General features: G+C 40.5%; 2 protein-coding genes across 2 annotated transcripts in view; both read right to left on the reverse strand.

Moving 5' to 3' along the window:
• Nucleotides 1-2,773: 2,773 nt before the first annotated feature.
• LOC115583953 (zinc finger protein ZXDC-like) lies at nt 2,774-10,935 on the reverse strand. Its single transcript, XM_030421237.1, has 9 exons — nt 10,713-10,935; nt 7,233-7,311; nt 6,635-6,765; nt 6,339-6,509; nt 4,867-5,651; nt 4,331-4,415; nt 4,066-4,238; nt 3,784-3,885; nt 2,774-3,534 (listed from the first exon to the last, which is right to left on the reverse strand). Exons 1-9 carry the CDS (start codon nt 10,918-10,920, stop codon nt 3,448-3,450), a joined length of 1,821 nt encoding a protein of 606 aa, XP_030277097.1. The 5' UTR covers nt 10,921-10,935; the 3' UTR covers nt 2,774-3,447.
• Nucleotides 10,936-13,628: 2,693 nt separating this feature from the next.
• Nucleotides 13,629-16,906, reverse strand: part of LOC115583211 (synaptophysin-like protein 1) — a 33,832-nt gene continuing 30,554 nt past the window's right edge. The window contains exon 6 of the mRNA XM_030419791.1: nt 13,629-16,475. Coding sequence (XP_030275651.1) covers nt 16,350-16,475 — 126 coding nt within the window. The 3' untranslated portion in view covers nt 13,629-16,349. The remainder of the gene's footprint in view (nt 16,476-16,906) is intronic.

Below are 16,906 nucleotides of genomic sequence, written 5' to 3' on the forward strand. Positions count from 1 at the left end.
ATGATGCAACATGAATAGCTGTTTCGAAGCATCCCCTAATCATAACTGTTACGGCCCTCAGCCCATGGCTCTGTCCTGTGTGTAGGGGGTGTGGCTGTGTCCTGTGACTAGTCGGTGTGTCTGTGTGTAGTGGGTGTGGCTGTGTCTGTGTGTTGCAGGTTGCAGTGGATGGCTGATTGGGAGCACCTGTGCCTGGCTCTTCAGCTGATTTAAGCCTGCTGGTTCAAGTCCTCTATCTCTTCCTCAGGATCGACACCCTGCTGCTGCTACTGCTGATTTGTTTTGTTTTGTTCTGTTCTGTTCTGCACCAGACAACATGCACCCCACATTTGACATTGCATACAAGCACACTCCCACACCACTTACATACACTTCCACACTCCATTGTACATTCAATTTGTGTTATAGTCAATAAATATTGGTCAGCAAACTATCCAAGAGACCCTCGAAACCCACAAAGCTGCATGTTCTTCTCATCAGTTAAGAGCATAGGGGTACAGCACAGAAAACACATCCTACTGTAAGACCCAAACAAGCAGGACAAACAGCAGCCAGGTTAAAAAGAAGTCAATGCTGCTGGTGAATTAATGTTAGACTATACACAAGAAAGGAATCTTAGTAACTGTTGGCTCTGTCAAAATATACCAACATCCATACATTCTCCTATGTTCTAAAAGCTGATTATTGATTGTTAATTGGAATAATTTAGCTGCCAGAATGGAGGAAGAAGCTGATGACTGTTATTCACCTGCCTATCGTCTCAATAGATTTAAACATTCCACGTATCTACAAATGGTGGAGGAGACGGTGGAAGAGGTAAACTAACACTACCTGCCACCAGAGGCAAACGACAAGATGTTATTAAGATCATTAATAAATCATTTACAATCATTTATTGCAATGGGATTTCGACACAGGCTGTATTTAACGTTGGCACAGACTAATTGCACAAAACAGAGAATTCAAATTCAGACTGTGTGCCACAACCTGACACTCCTTCCATGTTGACGGAAGCACTAACAGAAGCCCAACCATGGTTCAGTACAAGATCCTTTGTTATAGTTCAAACACAAGTACATTATTGTTCCACCAGTCTTAGCACAAAATCTAAACAATACCTCACTATGCTTTCAGGGAATAGGTGGTGATTTTAGTCATTTTAACACCATAGTAAATAATGATGCGTCAGATATGCAAATAATGAAGCAAGTGAGATATGATCATGATCCTGAGTCCCCTGAGGTATGTATTCCCCCAGGTTACCAAACTGATGAGGTGTTAACTGATGACAAAGAATTGTTGCGATTAGTTGAATTGACACACAGACTAAGAACGTCACTGTGTGGTATCATTCTCTATTTTTTTCTCAAGTTTACAGTACTATAACAATTTCTATTTTATGGTTAAAATGATTTTAATCCAATCTCATTAAAAAATGTTGATATTTAGTAATAACGTCACTCATAATTTTTTCTAATGTTTACAGCTATATTTTATGAATGATGTTTATTCATTTCTCATAGTAAAATTTGACAGCAATGTATGATAAATAAGATCAATTCAGGGAATTGCAGCAGACGACATCATGCTATCTTGTGATGCTAGTAACTTCTCCGAGGTAGTGGCCCACTCGACGCATGCAAAGCGCATGAGCTTAAGAGAAGCCAGTCTGCATCCCTGCATCTATTTTAGCATGGTAAATTTAATAATATGCCTTAAGAAACCTAGATGATTAGGATGTGTTACTCTACTGTATTAATCAGTGTTTGCCTAAGAATCAAATATAGGCAGTGTTCTATATGAGTGTTGGAAATAATCACAACATAAACAGTAATTTCATAATTGCCAAGAATATGTATTCTCTTTGTTTTGAAAGATTTAAAAGAGTAGTTTTATGCGTCACCCTCAACAACGTTCTGCTCAGCTAGATAAGTTACCACAAGAGGTCTTTTTGTTCCATTTCTCTTCGAATTGAAAGTGGGACTTTTGGCTTCTTGTCAGGAAGTCTGTATGTCTCAGGAACTCTGCTTGTTATCCCTTCAATACTCTTTAGTGTTGCTAGACTTTTTTCATTGCATTGCAGGTCCAGTTGGGCTCAGAGGCAGAACTCCTAGGACATACTATTAGATTATATGGGTGATACTTTTCCAAAATGGTCTAAATGTTTTGAAATATACCACAATTTCTGTATGCTGAACTGTGTGAAGATGTTAAAATGTTATTAACCCTAATGTAACCCTTCCCTAACCTAAATAGAAATTTGGCAAGATTAGTGTTGATCTCACAATCAAAAAGAGGGGATCTGTCATGGAAAAATATGATTCTCCCTGGTCATTCTGTCTCCATACAATAGGAGGTCATTCGTAACTTGTACAGACGTTAAGGATAGTGACAATTTCTCTACGAGCAATCTTCTCATGGTCTCTTTCCAAAGCTACTGAAGATATGTCCCTTTAGTCCTCTGGCTAGAGGGGAGAGCCTCTGCATCATCCCCCTTGCTATGAAGCACTGCTTCCTGAAGCTGCAAGATATAATTTGGGCATTTGGGAAGACTCATGAAGATTAGATTGGCAACATCAGTGCAGACAGACATGCTGTTATTTTGCTCCTATAAGATCTTGTTTTATAAACCATCTCAACGTAAGCCATAGGTGTGTCTGAGTCTTCATCTCTCATGAACCTTTGTGAATCGTTTGAATCCTCATAATATTAGCTTGTTCAAAGCATTTCTCTTCTAAGGGAACAGGTCAAATGAAGGCCAACCCTTAAGCTCTTCTGATTGTGCTTTGGGGTCATTCTTTAATTCTTCTGTGTTTGGCTCTGCCATTCTATAAACCCACAGCTTAATAATAAATAAACAGATACAATAATAATTACAAGAAGGAAGTAACTTATTACAGACTGTGTATAAAGACATTAACAGGCATATTTTCAACATGGACTTACTGCTGCCATAGAAAAATAAATCAACTAAAATATAAAACAAAATAGCAACACAGAAAGCAGATAACTGGCCGGAGGAGGAATGCACAGTGTGAGGTGTCTGTAAGGCAACTGGAGCGCAGACAGCATACTGTGTGTCCATGAGTGGCAATGTGGCACCATGGAATAAACACCAATACTGTCAAAACCCATAGGACACAGAGGGTCTCACATGTGTATCTGACATTGGAACACTCTCAGGCTTGATTTTGGTACAAAATGGACAAAACACATAATTATCTTCTGAACAATTAAACCTCATCTATTCTTCCCAAGGTGCATTATTTGGACTCATGTCTACCCCCACCCCAAACTTTAATCACATGTCTAACATGTCCCGGGAAAAGACAAAGCAAATGTCTGACGGAGTTCAACATCTCAGAGTTAGTTTGTTGCTGTAAACTGTGGACAGTGAAGAAGTCCATCACTGCAGCAAGTCTCTGAACTGCAGGTATTCTGTGGCGGTCACTCCAAGTCCTGAAGATTGATTGTGCTTCCTGTGAACTGAGAGTTGTCGGAGCCGTTGTCGTCCTCCGTCATCACTGAAGGTTCCTGTGAGTAGACAGTCAGAGCTCAGTTCTATTCCATCAGAGCTGAATTATTATTACAGTTTCACAGTGTCTGAGTTCACTTTTGTGAATGGAATAGGATCGAAAGTACACTGTGCCACAGCTTACTTTGCTGGGAAGAATTACCTTACTACATCACTAGATGCAGTTTTGTGACTCCTCATTAAATCTAGTGACACAATGTTAATATACATAAGGGGCATCAGAATTGGTAAATGAAAACTTCGGTCACCTGTAAAATGTTGACAGGCAGGTCAGCAGTGAGCTGAGAGTGGGAGCTGGAGGATTGTGAGCTCAGCTGGAAGGCCAGGTCACCATCACTGGCTGGGTCATCCTACGTATACACACTCTGATCAGTATGTCTTTCAAAATATTACTCAGTGCAGTCACAATCATTCCATTTGGAAAATGCTTCTCATATTATTTTCTCTCTTAAGTGATGCAGCTAAATCAGATGTACACACAGTGCTGCTGGGAAACAAATTGCATTGTAATAAAGTGTTGGAGGTTTCACCTGCAGCAGCTGAATTTGGACATACTGGGCCCCAGTGACGGGGTCACGCAGAGTCAGACCCCCATTAGCTGCTGCCGCTCCTTCTCCATAACGAGCACCAGAGGGAGCTGTCGATGCAGGGGCCATGGCAGTCTTCGCTCCTTTGGTTCTTCTCTGACTCGATGCTGAACTTCCTGGATTAGATGTAGAAAACATGGCCGTCACTTGCTAGTGTACCATGAGGAGCATGAAACTAAAGTCTAACATTGGTCAACATTTAGCTCACCAGGGGAGGCTGAGGGACCTCTTTGCTTCTTCTTCTTGGCAAGCTGGATGGCTCTGTAGTCAGTCCTGGCAGAGCCTCCACTCTCCTGACACACACGAGTACCAAGTTAAACAAAGCCATGGAAGAATCTAAAACAAAAGTCAAGCTGCTAACAGCAGATATTTGTGCCATTTCATAAAAAGTAGATACTTTCAAACACTGAATACAAAGACGAATGTGCATATCCTTAGAAGAAGTGGGTAAATTTAGCATCACATTCCTTTAACACAGTTTTTAATAAATAAATAAATACATAAATGTGTATATATATATATATATATATATATATATATATATATATATATATATATATATATATATATATATATATATATATATATATATTATATATATATATATATATATATATATATATATATATATATATATATATATACACACTTTACACGACTCCTTCTGGAGACACTGAAGACCAGACTCCCCAAGACCTGGAAACTTGTGTGTAAAGTGGTGGTGTTTCCCTTTAAAAGACTCACCAGGAAGCTACTTGGTGACACTGCATTGAGTTCCTGCTCCTTCTGTGGGTTGAAGCTGCTGTTGTGACTGGGAAACACAAACTGAGTGAGAACTTTTCCTCCCTCTTGAGTCCCCAGCACATCCACACAGCTCAAAAGAGGCCCCGATCCCCCTGAGCCCCCAACATCCACCACCTTTGAGGGTGAGGCCAGCAGCTCGGCAACAGGGGCAACTGCCAGGGTGGCTGTGGGCTCCACGCTCAGGGTACTGGAGGAGCTGAGTGGGTGCTGTAGAGTGGGGTCCACAGAGGCACCAGCACCCTGCATAGTGAGGGCTGTGAGGGTCCCTAGGGCCTCTGGGGTAACTGTCTGCACATCATCCAGATTAAGAGTACCCCGTGGGGGGAGGACGTCACCCACTGCTCCTTCCAGACCATGGTGGCGGCCCATGTCAGCACTGGCTGCCAGGATAAGAGGGTCCACAACTTTGGCCAACGTTGTGCTAGTACCGGTGCCTAGGGCAGTGCTGACTGAGGAAGGGTCGACGGTGAGGATGCCTGAGCTGACCAGGGAGAGGTCCATGGTGAAAGTGCCACTGGAGCTGCTCCCACCAACGGGAATTCCCACTCCAATGCCAGTTGTGGGCACATTGCCTCCAGGCACAGCAGAAAAAAGAGAGCTGAGGTCCAAGTTGGTAAGCTGGTCGCCCCCGGCAATACCAGGTCCTGCAACTGTTGTTGGGGTGGAGCTGATGAGCTCGCTGCTGGGGGTCAGGGTGGGCGTGGTCTCCATCTGGCTAAGAACATCTGGGATGGAGAGGGGAAGGTTTCAGAGTTGTAACATAGTACATTTTCTCAGAAATCTGTAGTGAAATTAATTATTATATAAAGTTTAGTGAAATCGTTTTATACCAACAAAACCAAACACTTCTTTACTCCACTAACAATGATCCTAAAGCTGATACTAACTCCACCTTGATTAAGCCACAACAATAAATTATCACAAAGAGTTTGAAGAGGAAAAGTCATCTTCATTTACGTATCTACAGACTGGCCACTTACTGGCTGTGACCCACCAGAACAAACGGCTTCAACGGCAAAATATGTTTGTATGCCTTTGTGAGCTTAGCCTTGCTACATGGGATTGCTGAATGTTTATGGGTTTCATCATTAGTGAACTCAAGTATTGGCAAGTAAACATAGTAATATAGTCTAATTTCAAAACTTGCTGGTCTTACATTGTTTAAAACATGTATTTGTCACGGAACTCTCCCTCAGTCAAACAGTCACACGCGCCATACATCTGTCCTGGAGTTTATTTTATTTTAGCACCATGAAGCATATCATGAATTTGCACAAAGACATAAATTAGCAACCTATAAGTTGCACCACACTGGATAGTAAGGAAAATTTAGTAGTTTTAAATCCCCCCAGTCAAAAAACTCCACTAAGTGCATTATTTCTGGGTCAGGGGCCACAGTGATGGTTACTGACCAGGGCTGAGGTGGTGATGTTTGAGCATGTGGCTCTTAAGGCTGCTGCGGGAGGAGAAGTGCTTGGAGCAGTTAGCCACAGGACAGCGGGTCCGCAGGGTGCTGGCATCCTGCTTATGTTTCTTGGAGTGGATGTACAGGCTGCTGCGAGCTGAGAACTTTGCATTACAACCTGAAGAATGGAAGGAGACAAATCACACAAGTTACAATTATTTTTTTTGCTAACTGAAAGAAAAAGAAAGCAGTCTCTCTGTTCACTTATCAAATAGTTGCATATCCAGTGACTTTCTCCCATACCTTCTGCATGGCACTGGAAGGGCTTCGTGCCCAGATGGGTGATACTGTGACCTTTGAGGTGTTCTGCACGGGTGAAGGATTTCCCACAACCCTCCTCTGTACAGACAAAGCGACGGTCATCATCATGTTTCCTGATGAACACAGAGAAGGAGACTGTTGTCAGTAAGACATGTATAAACTCAAGAGATTGCACAGGAGGACAGATAGACACTTGAGAAAAAAAATGCCCTACATCAAAACTGAGACGATGTGTGTATGTAATGGGAACCCAAACCTGCAAAATCTTCACGTCCTTTTGGTTTTCAACACCTTAAATTTCATCGGTTAGGTAAAACCATAGCAGCAAGGTGAAGTTAATTGCTAAAAAGGCTGACAGAATAGGTACGTTACTTTGCACCTGAGGTATCAGAGGTACCTGAGGAAGAGCTGCATCAACACCACTGTAACATTATGCATGACAAGATACAAAATCTGGTGTATGGACCACAAAAGCTGAGAACAGCGTCTTCAGCCAGGCTAGCTCTACTTGAACTGACATTCATTGACAGTATCACCCTGTTAATACAAAAGGGGAAAGCATCTGATAATAAGCTCCTACCGTTTATGACGGAGTAACTTAGACATGCTGGTGAAGGACCAGCCACAGCCCTCCGAGTCACACACAAAAGGCCTCTCACCTGGAAACAGAAATGTTAAAGTTTATTTAGAAGTCTGTATACCAGTGCACAGGATCTACAGTGCCTTGCAAAAATATTCACCCCGCTTGAACTTTTCCACATTTTGTCACATTTTAACCACAAATGTAAATGTATTTTATTGGGATTTTATGTGATAGTTCAACACAAAGTGGTGCATAATTGTGAAGTGGAAGGAAATTGATACATTGTTTTACATTTTTTTTTACAAATAAAAAACAGAAAAGTGTGGTGTGCAAAAGTATTAACCCCCCTTAGTCAATACTTTTTAGAACCACCTTTTGCTACAATGACAGCTAGAAGTCTTTTGGGGTAAGTCTCTACCAGCGATGAACATATAGAGACTGAAATATTTGCCCATTCTTCCTTGCAAAATAGCTCAAGTTTAGTCTGATTGGATGGAGAGTGTCTGTGAACAGCAATTTTCAAGTCTTGCCAGAGATTCCGAATTGGATTTAGGTCTGGACTTTGACTGAGCCATTCTAACACATGAATATGCTTTGATCTAAACCATTCCATTGTAGCTCTGGCTGTATGTTTAGGCTCGTTGTCCTGCTGGAAGATGAAACTCCACCCCAGTCTCAAGTCTTTTGCAGACTCTACCGGGTTTTCTTCCGAATTGTCCTGTATTTGGCTCCGTCCATCTTCCAATCAACTCAGACCAGCTTCCTTGTCCCTGCTGAAGAAAGGCATCCCCGCAGCATGATGCTGCCACCACCATGTTTCACAGTGGGGATGGTGTGTTCAGGGTGATGTGCAGTGTATGTGTTCTGCCACACATAGCGTTTTGCATTTAGGCCAAAAACTTCAATTTTGGTCTCATCTGACCAGAGCACCTTCCTCCACATGTTTGTTGTGCCCCCACATGGCTTGTGGCAAACTGCATGACTTTGTTTCAACAATGGCTCTCTTCTTGCCACTCTTCCATAAAGGCCTGATTTGTGTGCATGACTAATAGTTGTCCTGTGCACAGATTCTCCCACCTGAGCTGTGGATCTCTGCAGCTCCTCCAGAGTTATCATGGGCCTCTTGGCTGCTTCTCTGATCAATGCTCTCCTTGCCCGGCCTGTCAGTTTAGGTGGACGGCCATGTCTTGGTAGGTTTGCAGTTGTGCCATACTCTTTCTATTTTCAGGTGATGACTGAACAGTGCTCTGTGAGATGTTCAAAGCTTGGGATATTTTTTCATATCCTAGCCATGCTTTAAACTTCTTCACAACTTTATCCATGACCTCTCTGGTGTGTTCCTTGGGCCTCATGATGCCGTTTGTTCACTAATGTTCTCTAGCAAACCTCACAGAAACAGCTGTATTTACACTGAGAATAGATTACACACAGGTGGACTCAATTTACTAATTAGGTGACTTCTGAAGGCAACTGGTTGCACTGGATTTTATTCACGGGTATCAGAGTAAAGGGGGGTGAATACTTTTGCACACCACACTTGTCTGTTTTTTAACTGTAAAAAAAAAATTAAACACTTTGTGTTGGTCTATCACATAAAATCCCAATAAAATACACTTACATTTGTGATCAAAACGTGACAAAATGTGGAAAAGTTCAAGGGCGGTGAATACTTTTGCAAGCCACAGTAAGACCTGTATCACTAAGAGCAATCAGCTGATCACATTCTGTGCTTTCTGCTAGCTGGCTCACTTTTATCTGCCGAGACCAATGTCGACTGCAAACTTCCTTTAGAGTGGGTTCAGTTTGGAGGATTCGGGCAGACATTTCCTGAGATTTCAGTTAATCGTTTCATAATTATAAGGTATTGAAAATATGCTGTATGAACAGCTGCTCTCATCTTGAAATGAGTGAACAGAGAGCAACACATTCACAACATCATGTGATTGAGGAATGACTTACACTTCAAGATATATGGCCTTAAACATCTCTGTGGACTGAATACTCACCATTGTGAAACTTAGAAAAACAGGTTTAAAACACAGCAACTTTTCACTGTTTGGTCGGTTAAAGATGATAAGATCGTTCCTCCTGAACCAACAGTGGATGTTTCAGCAACATTACAGACTGGTATTGTCATGATACCAAAATTCCGACTTCGGTACGATACCTGCCTAAAATATCTCGATACCGATACTGAAACGATACCACGGTGAAAAACTATAACATCATCAAAAGTAATTAAAATATCAGATGACAGAATGTGGAGCTTAAAATGATTTTATTTCTTTTTATTAATTAAAACACTTCAAAAGTCAAAATAAAATATATATTTTCTAAAAGCTGCTGAGCTTTATAGCTTCTGTATCCAAGAAGACAAGCGTCTTCTTGTTTTGGTCTTTTGTCTTGTTTGCTCTCAGAGATTATTAAATAACCTTATTTTCCATTAAAAGCTCAGTGCTTGTAGTAGAAATTAACAGCACATTAACTACAATTTTATTCAGCATAGAAATAATAAACATAAATGACATTAACTGCAAGTCTGGCAATTCATTAAATAAGATAATACTTTATTCGTCCCACAAAGGGGAAATTTGCAATTTGCATTTCATGTTAATAAAGTTCAAATCCTGGATTATTTGCCTGCAAACTACATTAGTGCACTAAAGTACAACACAAATGGTCAGACCTGGTGGATGTCTGTGCTCTAATCAGACCATTTTCTAACAATATAAATTACAATATATATTATAAATTATTGACAAAAATGTACATGCTATGATTATATTACTAGTACTGATTGACTTAAAAATATAATGTATAAGTGGTGTTGTTGATCAGCATACTTGTAAAACACCAGCGCATGTTCTGGTAAAGTTCATGTTTCCAGTGTGAACGTTGTGTTTGCATACAGAGATGTGTGGAACCACATAGGACTGTTAAACAGTTAGCTTCACCCCTGACTGCCTCGTGCAACTCTGATAGTGAAAAAAGTTTGCTATTTATCGCTAACCTGCAGCTCTTTGAACTCTTTGAACAAGTCTGCATGTCTGTCAGCTGAAAGTGGCATGAGTGCTCCTGCCGACTGTCCTAGGCTTGTTGAAAAGGCAGACGCACGGAGCGAAATATGGAAATATTTCGCTTACGTTTCCGACAGTAAGGGCAAGCCCACGGACTCCACAAAGCCCATCTGTAAACGATGTTTGAAATCAGTAATGACCAAGGGAGCCAACCCTTCTGTGTCGCTCTGCTCTGTGACTGTCACTGTGAAACCACGCCCACTCTGTCTGCAGGCAGTGAGGAAGCAGAGAGAGGCTGCACACAGACACGCTGCCCTGCTGTTGCACAAAGTTCATAAAGTACCGATACTGATAAAACGTGAAAAAGTATTGTTTTTAACGGCTGGGTACCGCTGTACCTTTCTAGCATCGGTTTACCTTGCAACACTATTACAGACACTGTAACCTAATATCATCTTACCAGTGTGACTTCTCATATGGATTTTGAGACGACAGGCCTTGTCATACGTCTTGTCACAGCCTGGGTAGGTGCAGGTGAAGTGGCCCGTTTCTCTGAAGTGAGTGCGATTGTGGGAGAACAGGGCACTGAAGGTGATGAAGGTCTTCTCACAGCCTGCGAAGGACAGAGGGGAACATGAAAGAAGACAATGGTAGACTGCAAAGTGCATTTTGTACCAGGACAACACTTTCTACACTATGAGATTTTTCATATATCGCTTACTGCAACAATGGGATTCTAAACATCCCGTCTTCTGTCGAAGTCCAGAAAAGGCTTTTAGTGAAAACAAAGACGCTTCACCAAGAGCGTCCACTGTGTGCGCTGTTAAGAGAAAATCAGGCTGCTTAACAGCAATCTTTTTTTTTCCTCACTCATCCAAATGCTGATGGAAAGTCAGTGAAATTTTGTAGTTCACTAAAGAATTCTGGAGCTTCACAGCAAAACAGCATTCTCCTAAACAACTGAAGTAGCTGGAGTCTTGTTTTAGAGTGGCTCCATACATTGCTCTCCAATGCCTAGGGATCTGAAATTGATTTGAAAAGACATTTTTAAAGCACAAGTTTGTGAAATACAACAGGCATTTTTGTCCTGGAATCCTACATGGCCCCAGGTTTGCTGAGTGTTTTTGATATTTTAAATATTATTTGATTGAACATAACTCTATTTATGTGTATGAATTCAGTTGACTCACATACATAACTTTCGTGGGCCTGTAAGGCCCCAGTAAAGCAGCTTGCTTTCCTCTGCTGGTTCAGCATTCACCATTTTTGCTGAGGCTAGAGTCGCAAAGAATAATTAATTAATTGATTAGTCAACTTTAAACCTAACCGATCATTGAGTGATATATAATTAATTTGGAAACACTGATCTACACTGAGGCTCCACCAGAATTGTGTCTAGATTTGAGTACATTAAGGACTTTGCTCACAATCCTCAAAGCTGCATAGTTTTTTCAAAGCCATGTTCTGCTACAAAAATACATATGTTAAATGGAAGAGGGAAGCAGGGAGAGCATTTTCTTAAATGGCGATCAGAAGTCACAAGTCCTGACACGTGAACACACCTTGCTCTTCCCTAATCCCTCTAAGTGGTTAAGACTCACACAGCTAGTCAGAGATGTGCTGCGACACATACACGATTTGCCATGAAGATGTGATGTAACTATACACCACAGGTACACTGTGTATGCCTCTGTTGTCTTGCATCGTCAGCAAATAGCCTAAATCATATCAAACTCAGAAAAAACAGGTGCCCCTGTCAGTAGGAACAAAATGTCACATTGATTTGAAGAGAGTGTGTTTCCTAAACATGCTGATGAACAATGTTGGATTTTGAGTTGGATTATATGATAACGGCTTGGATTAAATATTTGTGGATTGATCCCTGACTTTGAACTAAATAGTAGAGAAATGCATCCTAACATGTGATCAAATTTGCCAATCGTGTCTTCTCAAACAGGCAGCAGAACTACATCCATCACATACAGCAGGAACAACTTTATGGCCCTGTGGTCAAGTTAAAAGATCAGTAACCCCAAAGCTTGGGTATATAGACCACTGATGATGTCCACTGACGATTGCATATTTTGCTTCAGTAACATTAATACAACGCATATTGAAATGGAATCATCCAACTCATACTAATACAATACATACCGAATTGGATAAAAAAACAGTTGTATACAGTAAGTGGGAATGAATACATGTTCAATCTTGTTGGAGATGTGAAGGGAGTTGTACTTAAATATTGGTGGCATACGATCCAACAGCGTTTTTTTAATTGCTAAAGAGGAAGTTCCAAAAGTCAGGCCTCCCTAATGTGATTCCAATTTAAGACAAGGGTGACAAAATCCACAGTCCTCATTCTCTGCATGAATGCTTTAGAGAGTTCAGCTGAAGTGTCAGTAGTCTAAAAAAATCAAGTACCTTACAAAGGTACAGTTTTAGTCCTAAGTTCCCCCTTTGTGTTTTCCTGGACAGTGTCTTCTTGCTGAGCTGAAGTGGAGAGACACAGTACAAACACTGCCCCCTTCAGATGTGTATCGAGTTGATTGTACTTTGTGTGATGATTGCAATGGCCAGGGTCTTGGTGGAGGAATAAGTAGATTTCCAATTAAAACCAAGGAGTCCTCACTGTCATCAACTTTCCTTCAGTTCATTCTGTGTGTTACACAAGTCTAACATTGCATATTTCTAACAAAGGCATGTCCCACTGTGGTATCAAATAAATGTTTCAGTTCATTTTTAGATACTTAATAAGAAGAGAACGATCCTCACTGGCTGATTTTTTTTCCTGCCTAAACAAACTACATAAACAAACTCTTCATCTTAATGACTAAATAAACTGAATAGACAAACTGACCTTAGAGGACAACACAATTTATACCGTTTACTTCATTTATACGTGGCAGACCCTGCCACCTTTCCAGTTTCAAACAGTTTTCTGGGACCTTATTTTACTCTGAGACCAGCATGTTTATTCACTTATGGATAAAAGGTTTTATTATTACATCATTAATATTGTAAATATTTAGAGTTCAAACTACTTCTCCAAAACGATATCGCACCCCTTTAAAACAGAAGAGAGCTGGGCTCAAGAATGAATACATCATAACCACATGTACCTCTATGGCAGTGACTCCCAACTCCATCTGTCCTATCAAAGTGGTCCAATGATAAATTTAATTTTTAATTTAATTTAACTTTTAATGTATAGAACTGCAGAATTACAGAATCTAGCACAATTCAGTGTTAGTGTAATAAAGATACTTTGGCAGACTGATAATAAAGATTCTACAATCACACGTAAAAAATTCTGCACAGTGGCTTGTAAATTCTGTAAACCATTAGGATTGTTGATAAATAAGTACAGACGTACTAATTCATACACTCATGTAATTAAGAAAGGAGACAGAATTCAGCAGTTGCAGCTCTCATGTTTGACACATGCACAAACAAGGCATAAAATAGATAACGTCTCATTACATAAACATCCACATGTCACTGTGTTCTAATTAAACTAAGATTTAGCTTTTAAAATTGATAAAGCATCTTGTTTAATATGTGTCTAATTTCAATATGATGTGGAAAATATATTACTTTACTTATTGTGACTCAAACAGCCCCTCATTTATTCCCTACAGAGGAAGTGGTGATGAAATTAAACAGCTGCCCACATGGCCCAATAACTCAAATCAAATCAACATTTACTTCATAAAGATCATTAAATCTCTCTTAGTGCAATGCAACTATTGACAAATTATCATCAGCAGAGAACAGTTGAAGTTCAATACAAAACCTTGTAATGCATGGCACTGGCTGTAAAGTTGGATCAGGAGCAGAACTCTGGGCAGGAGTCATAAAGACATACAGCAGGATTACATCACTTTGGCAATTGCATTTTGCCACTTTAGTTACTTGAACTATTGATCATCACAAGATTAAGCCTAAGGCTACTCAGAGGTACAGAAATTCAACAGCAAATGTGACAATGTTACAAAAAAAAAAATCAAAGAGAAGCTGCACACTGACATGTTTCCATAAGGAAATACAAACAGAAACCCAACATTGTTTTTAAAAATATGCAATGGACCAATTAATGTAGATAAAAATACATATAACCGTTTATAAATAATGTCACCGCACGCCATCTTAGATGCAAAGATAGGTCAGACAAGGATGAGTCTTAGTGTTATTGATTAGTGTGAATGTAACATTCTGATCAAAAAGGAAACAAAACTTGGTTTGGCCTTATGTCTGTCAGTCACTTCCACTGTGAACTCATGTACAAGAGCTACTGGAGTAAACATGTAGAGAGCCTGCCTTGTCCTGGATACAGGCTGAAAATAAACAAAACAGCGAGTGACAAAAAACACTCATAACGATAATTTGAAAGTTAAAGTCTCTGCTTACCCGCCTAAAGTATACAGAAGTCCAATAGATTGTAGTGTCATTTACAGTGTTACTTACAGTATGTATTCTTTCTGCCATCAACAGTCGGCGCAAGAAATCACTGTGTGTTGAAACATGCGTGAAGTTCATTTCAGTGTGTGTCAGTAGATTTGAATATTGGTGCAGGAATGGCATGGCTGAATCTAATCATTAGATGGTCATGTGCCTCTGAGGCAGAGATCAGATCAGATCAGAAAAGGAGAGGGGATTCTATAGGCATGTCTGTTTATACAACGGGGCTCTGGAATCAGCCACTGCTTCAACTGGAGGAAGAGGAGCACTCAGTATATTTTAACCTTCGGGCTAATCTATTGAAATTGAAATTACTGACATAGTTAGGATTACAGTATGTGGAATCTGTATTGTAGCAGATTCCACATACATAATGGAAACTGAACAGGCCCTTACTGGACAGAGAGAACTCCAGGTGTGCATTTGCTCCCATGTAACAAGTTTGCTTCTGAGGTCCTGGTCAGACCTCGTGTCAACATGTTTCCTGAGTGATCCGATCAAAAGTGGTCAGCTCTGCATGCAGGTGTGAACAGCCGCAAGACGCTGTGAGGAGTTTTCGAGATCCTATCACTCAAAAAGGAGGTGTTCTGTGCCACATGTGACCATGCTGTTTTATCATTGTGTATGCACATGATTCACACCTTCTTGTAAATTGAGCATTAAATCAGAACATGAAGTTGTTTGTCTCCTTGTGAAAAGTGTCAGTTTGTGGCAGCATGGCTTTACCAGTCTGTCTGCTTCAGTGTCTACAGTGCTTAAGTCTTACCTGCCAACATTTAGCAGCTGTTTGAACACACCGTTTACACTGATTCCATAGACTCCCTTAAAGAAATTGCTCAATTTTTTGAGTTGCTGAGTTTCAAGAAAAACTCATAAACCTTGTGAAACACTGTTTAGAAAACATGTGTAACTATTTGGCTAACTAATCCTCTTGTAAATGCAGCAAATGTCAAACATGACATTTCTCTTTGTCTATAGGAAATTTCTTTCTATGTGTAAAAGAATATTATAACTGTTTGTTCCTTTGATGTACATGTAAATATGCATATTGAGTGGGGAAATGAGATCACATCACCCAAGGCACATGTCAGGCGTGAGCAGACTTTTCCACTTGTGATCGGATCATTCAGGGAGGATGCTGATACCAGGTCTGAACTCCCTCTGAATGTTATTTCTAATGGCCACACTGGCTTTTACTGGATGCGAGAGCTGTTTGATTTCAACTTTTGTGAATCTGTTGCCTTTTCCCTGGCTGAGGACAAGTAGAGACTCTTCTGTCTTACATCACAATTTCATCATATCCAGCGGGCACAATGTGCCAATGTGGAAGCAAATGCACTGTGGGTTCTGAACACAGTTTTAGGTAATTACATTCACAGTATTTCTTGTAGTATATAGTGTTTATGCATTTTAGTGTGTATTTGCACTTAGTTTGTAAGGCACGCAGGCAGGGATTGGGAGTCGACAGATTTTGACAAGATTAAGGAACATTTAGTGCTGCTTGGTCATTGGGGACTGGGTTCATTTCTGTGAAATGGGGGGTGGGGGGGGCAGGTTATCATTAGAGAACAGTGTTGGGCACAAAGCATGTCAGCTGTGGGTATAGGGCTATGCTCAGGGACCCTCAGTGATGTGACTAGGGCCCAGGGGCCCCTCCTTCCTCCATTGTAGCTGGAGGGTTGGGATCCTTGTGGAAAGGAGTTTCCTTGTAAATGAACCAGCAGTTACCAGCCCACAGGATCAAGTTCAAAAAGCCAAAAATCTGTAGACAGACAAACAAATGACATAATTAGTGACAACAAATAATGCTCACATTGTACTTTCAAAGCTACGCTGTTCAGGCTGTGTTGATAAAGTGAAGATGGCGTAATTATTAAAATGGTACCTGGTGAGGACATTTTGTGATGTAGTTTCATCAGATTCATTATATTCATGAAATGATGTCTTCACCCTTTGTGTTCCAGTGCAGTAGGGCCATAAGCTTAAAAGTTTTTCTAATCTTCCTACATTATCATGTTGATCTGTTGCATTCATACCCTGCTCAACACCACCACTCCTGGTAATGCTATCAAACACACTATACTATTCGAAATTAACTCTGGATTTGAACATTTGTGATCTTAAAGGAGCACTCTGTAGTTTTGGGGGAGAAATGTTAATGAGCAGAGAAAGATTTTCATTGGCTGATTTTTT

This window comes from Sparus aurata, chromosome 6 (assembly GCF_900880675.1).
Source record: "Sparus aurata chromosome 6, fSpaAur1.1, whole genome shotgun sequence".
In the NCBI taxonomy this organism is placed as follows: Eukaryota; Metazoa; Chordata; class Actinopteri; order Spariformes; family Sparidae; genus Sparus; species Sparus aurata.

Excerpts from the sequence above, each read along its gene's own strand:
- LOC115583953 (XM_030421237.1), bottom strand. The coding sequence starts at position 10,920 with ATGCACTTTGCAGTCTACCATTGTCTTCTTTCATGTTCCCCTCTGTCC. Across the intron at positions 5,652-6,338 it reads ACATCACCACCTCAGCCCTG|ATGTTCTTAGCCAGATGGAG; the intron begins GTCAGTAACCAT and ends TCTCCATCCCAG. Across the intron at positions 3,535-3,783 it reads TGCCTGTCAACATTTTACAG|GAACCTTCAGTGATGACGGA; the intron begins GTGACCGAAGTT and ends GTCTACTCACAG.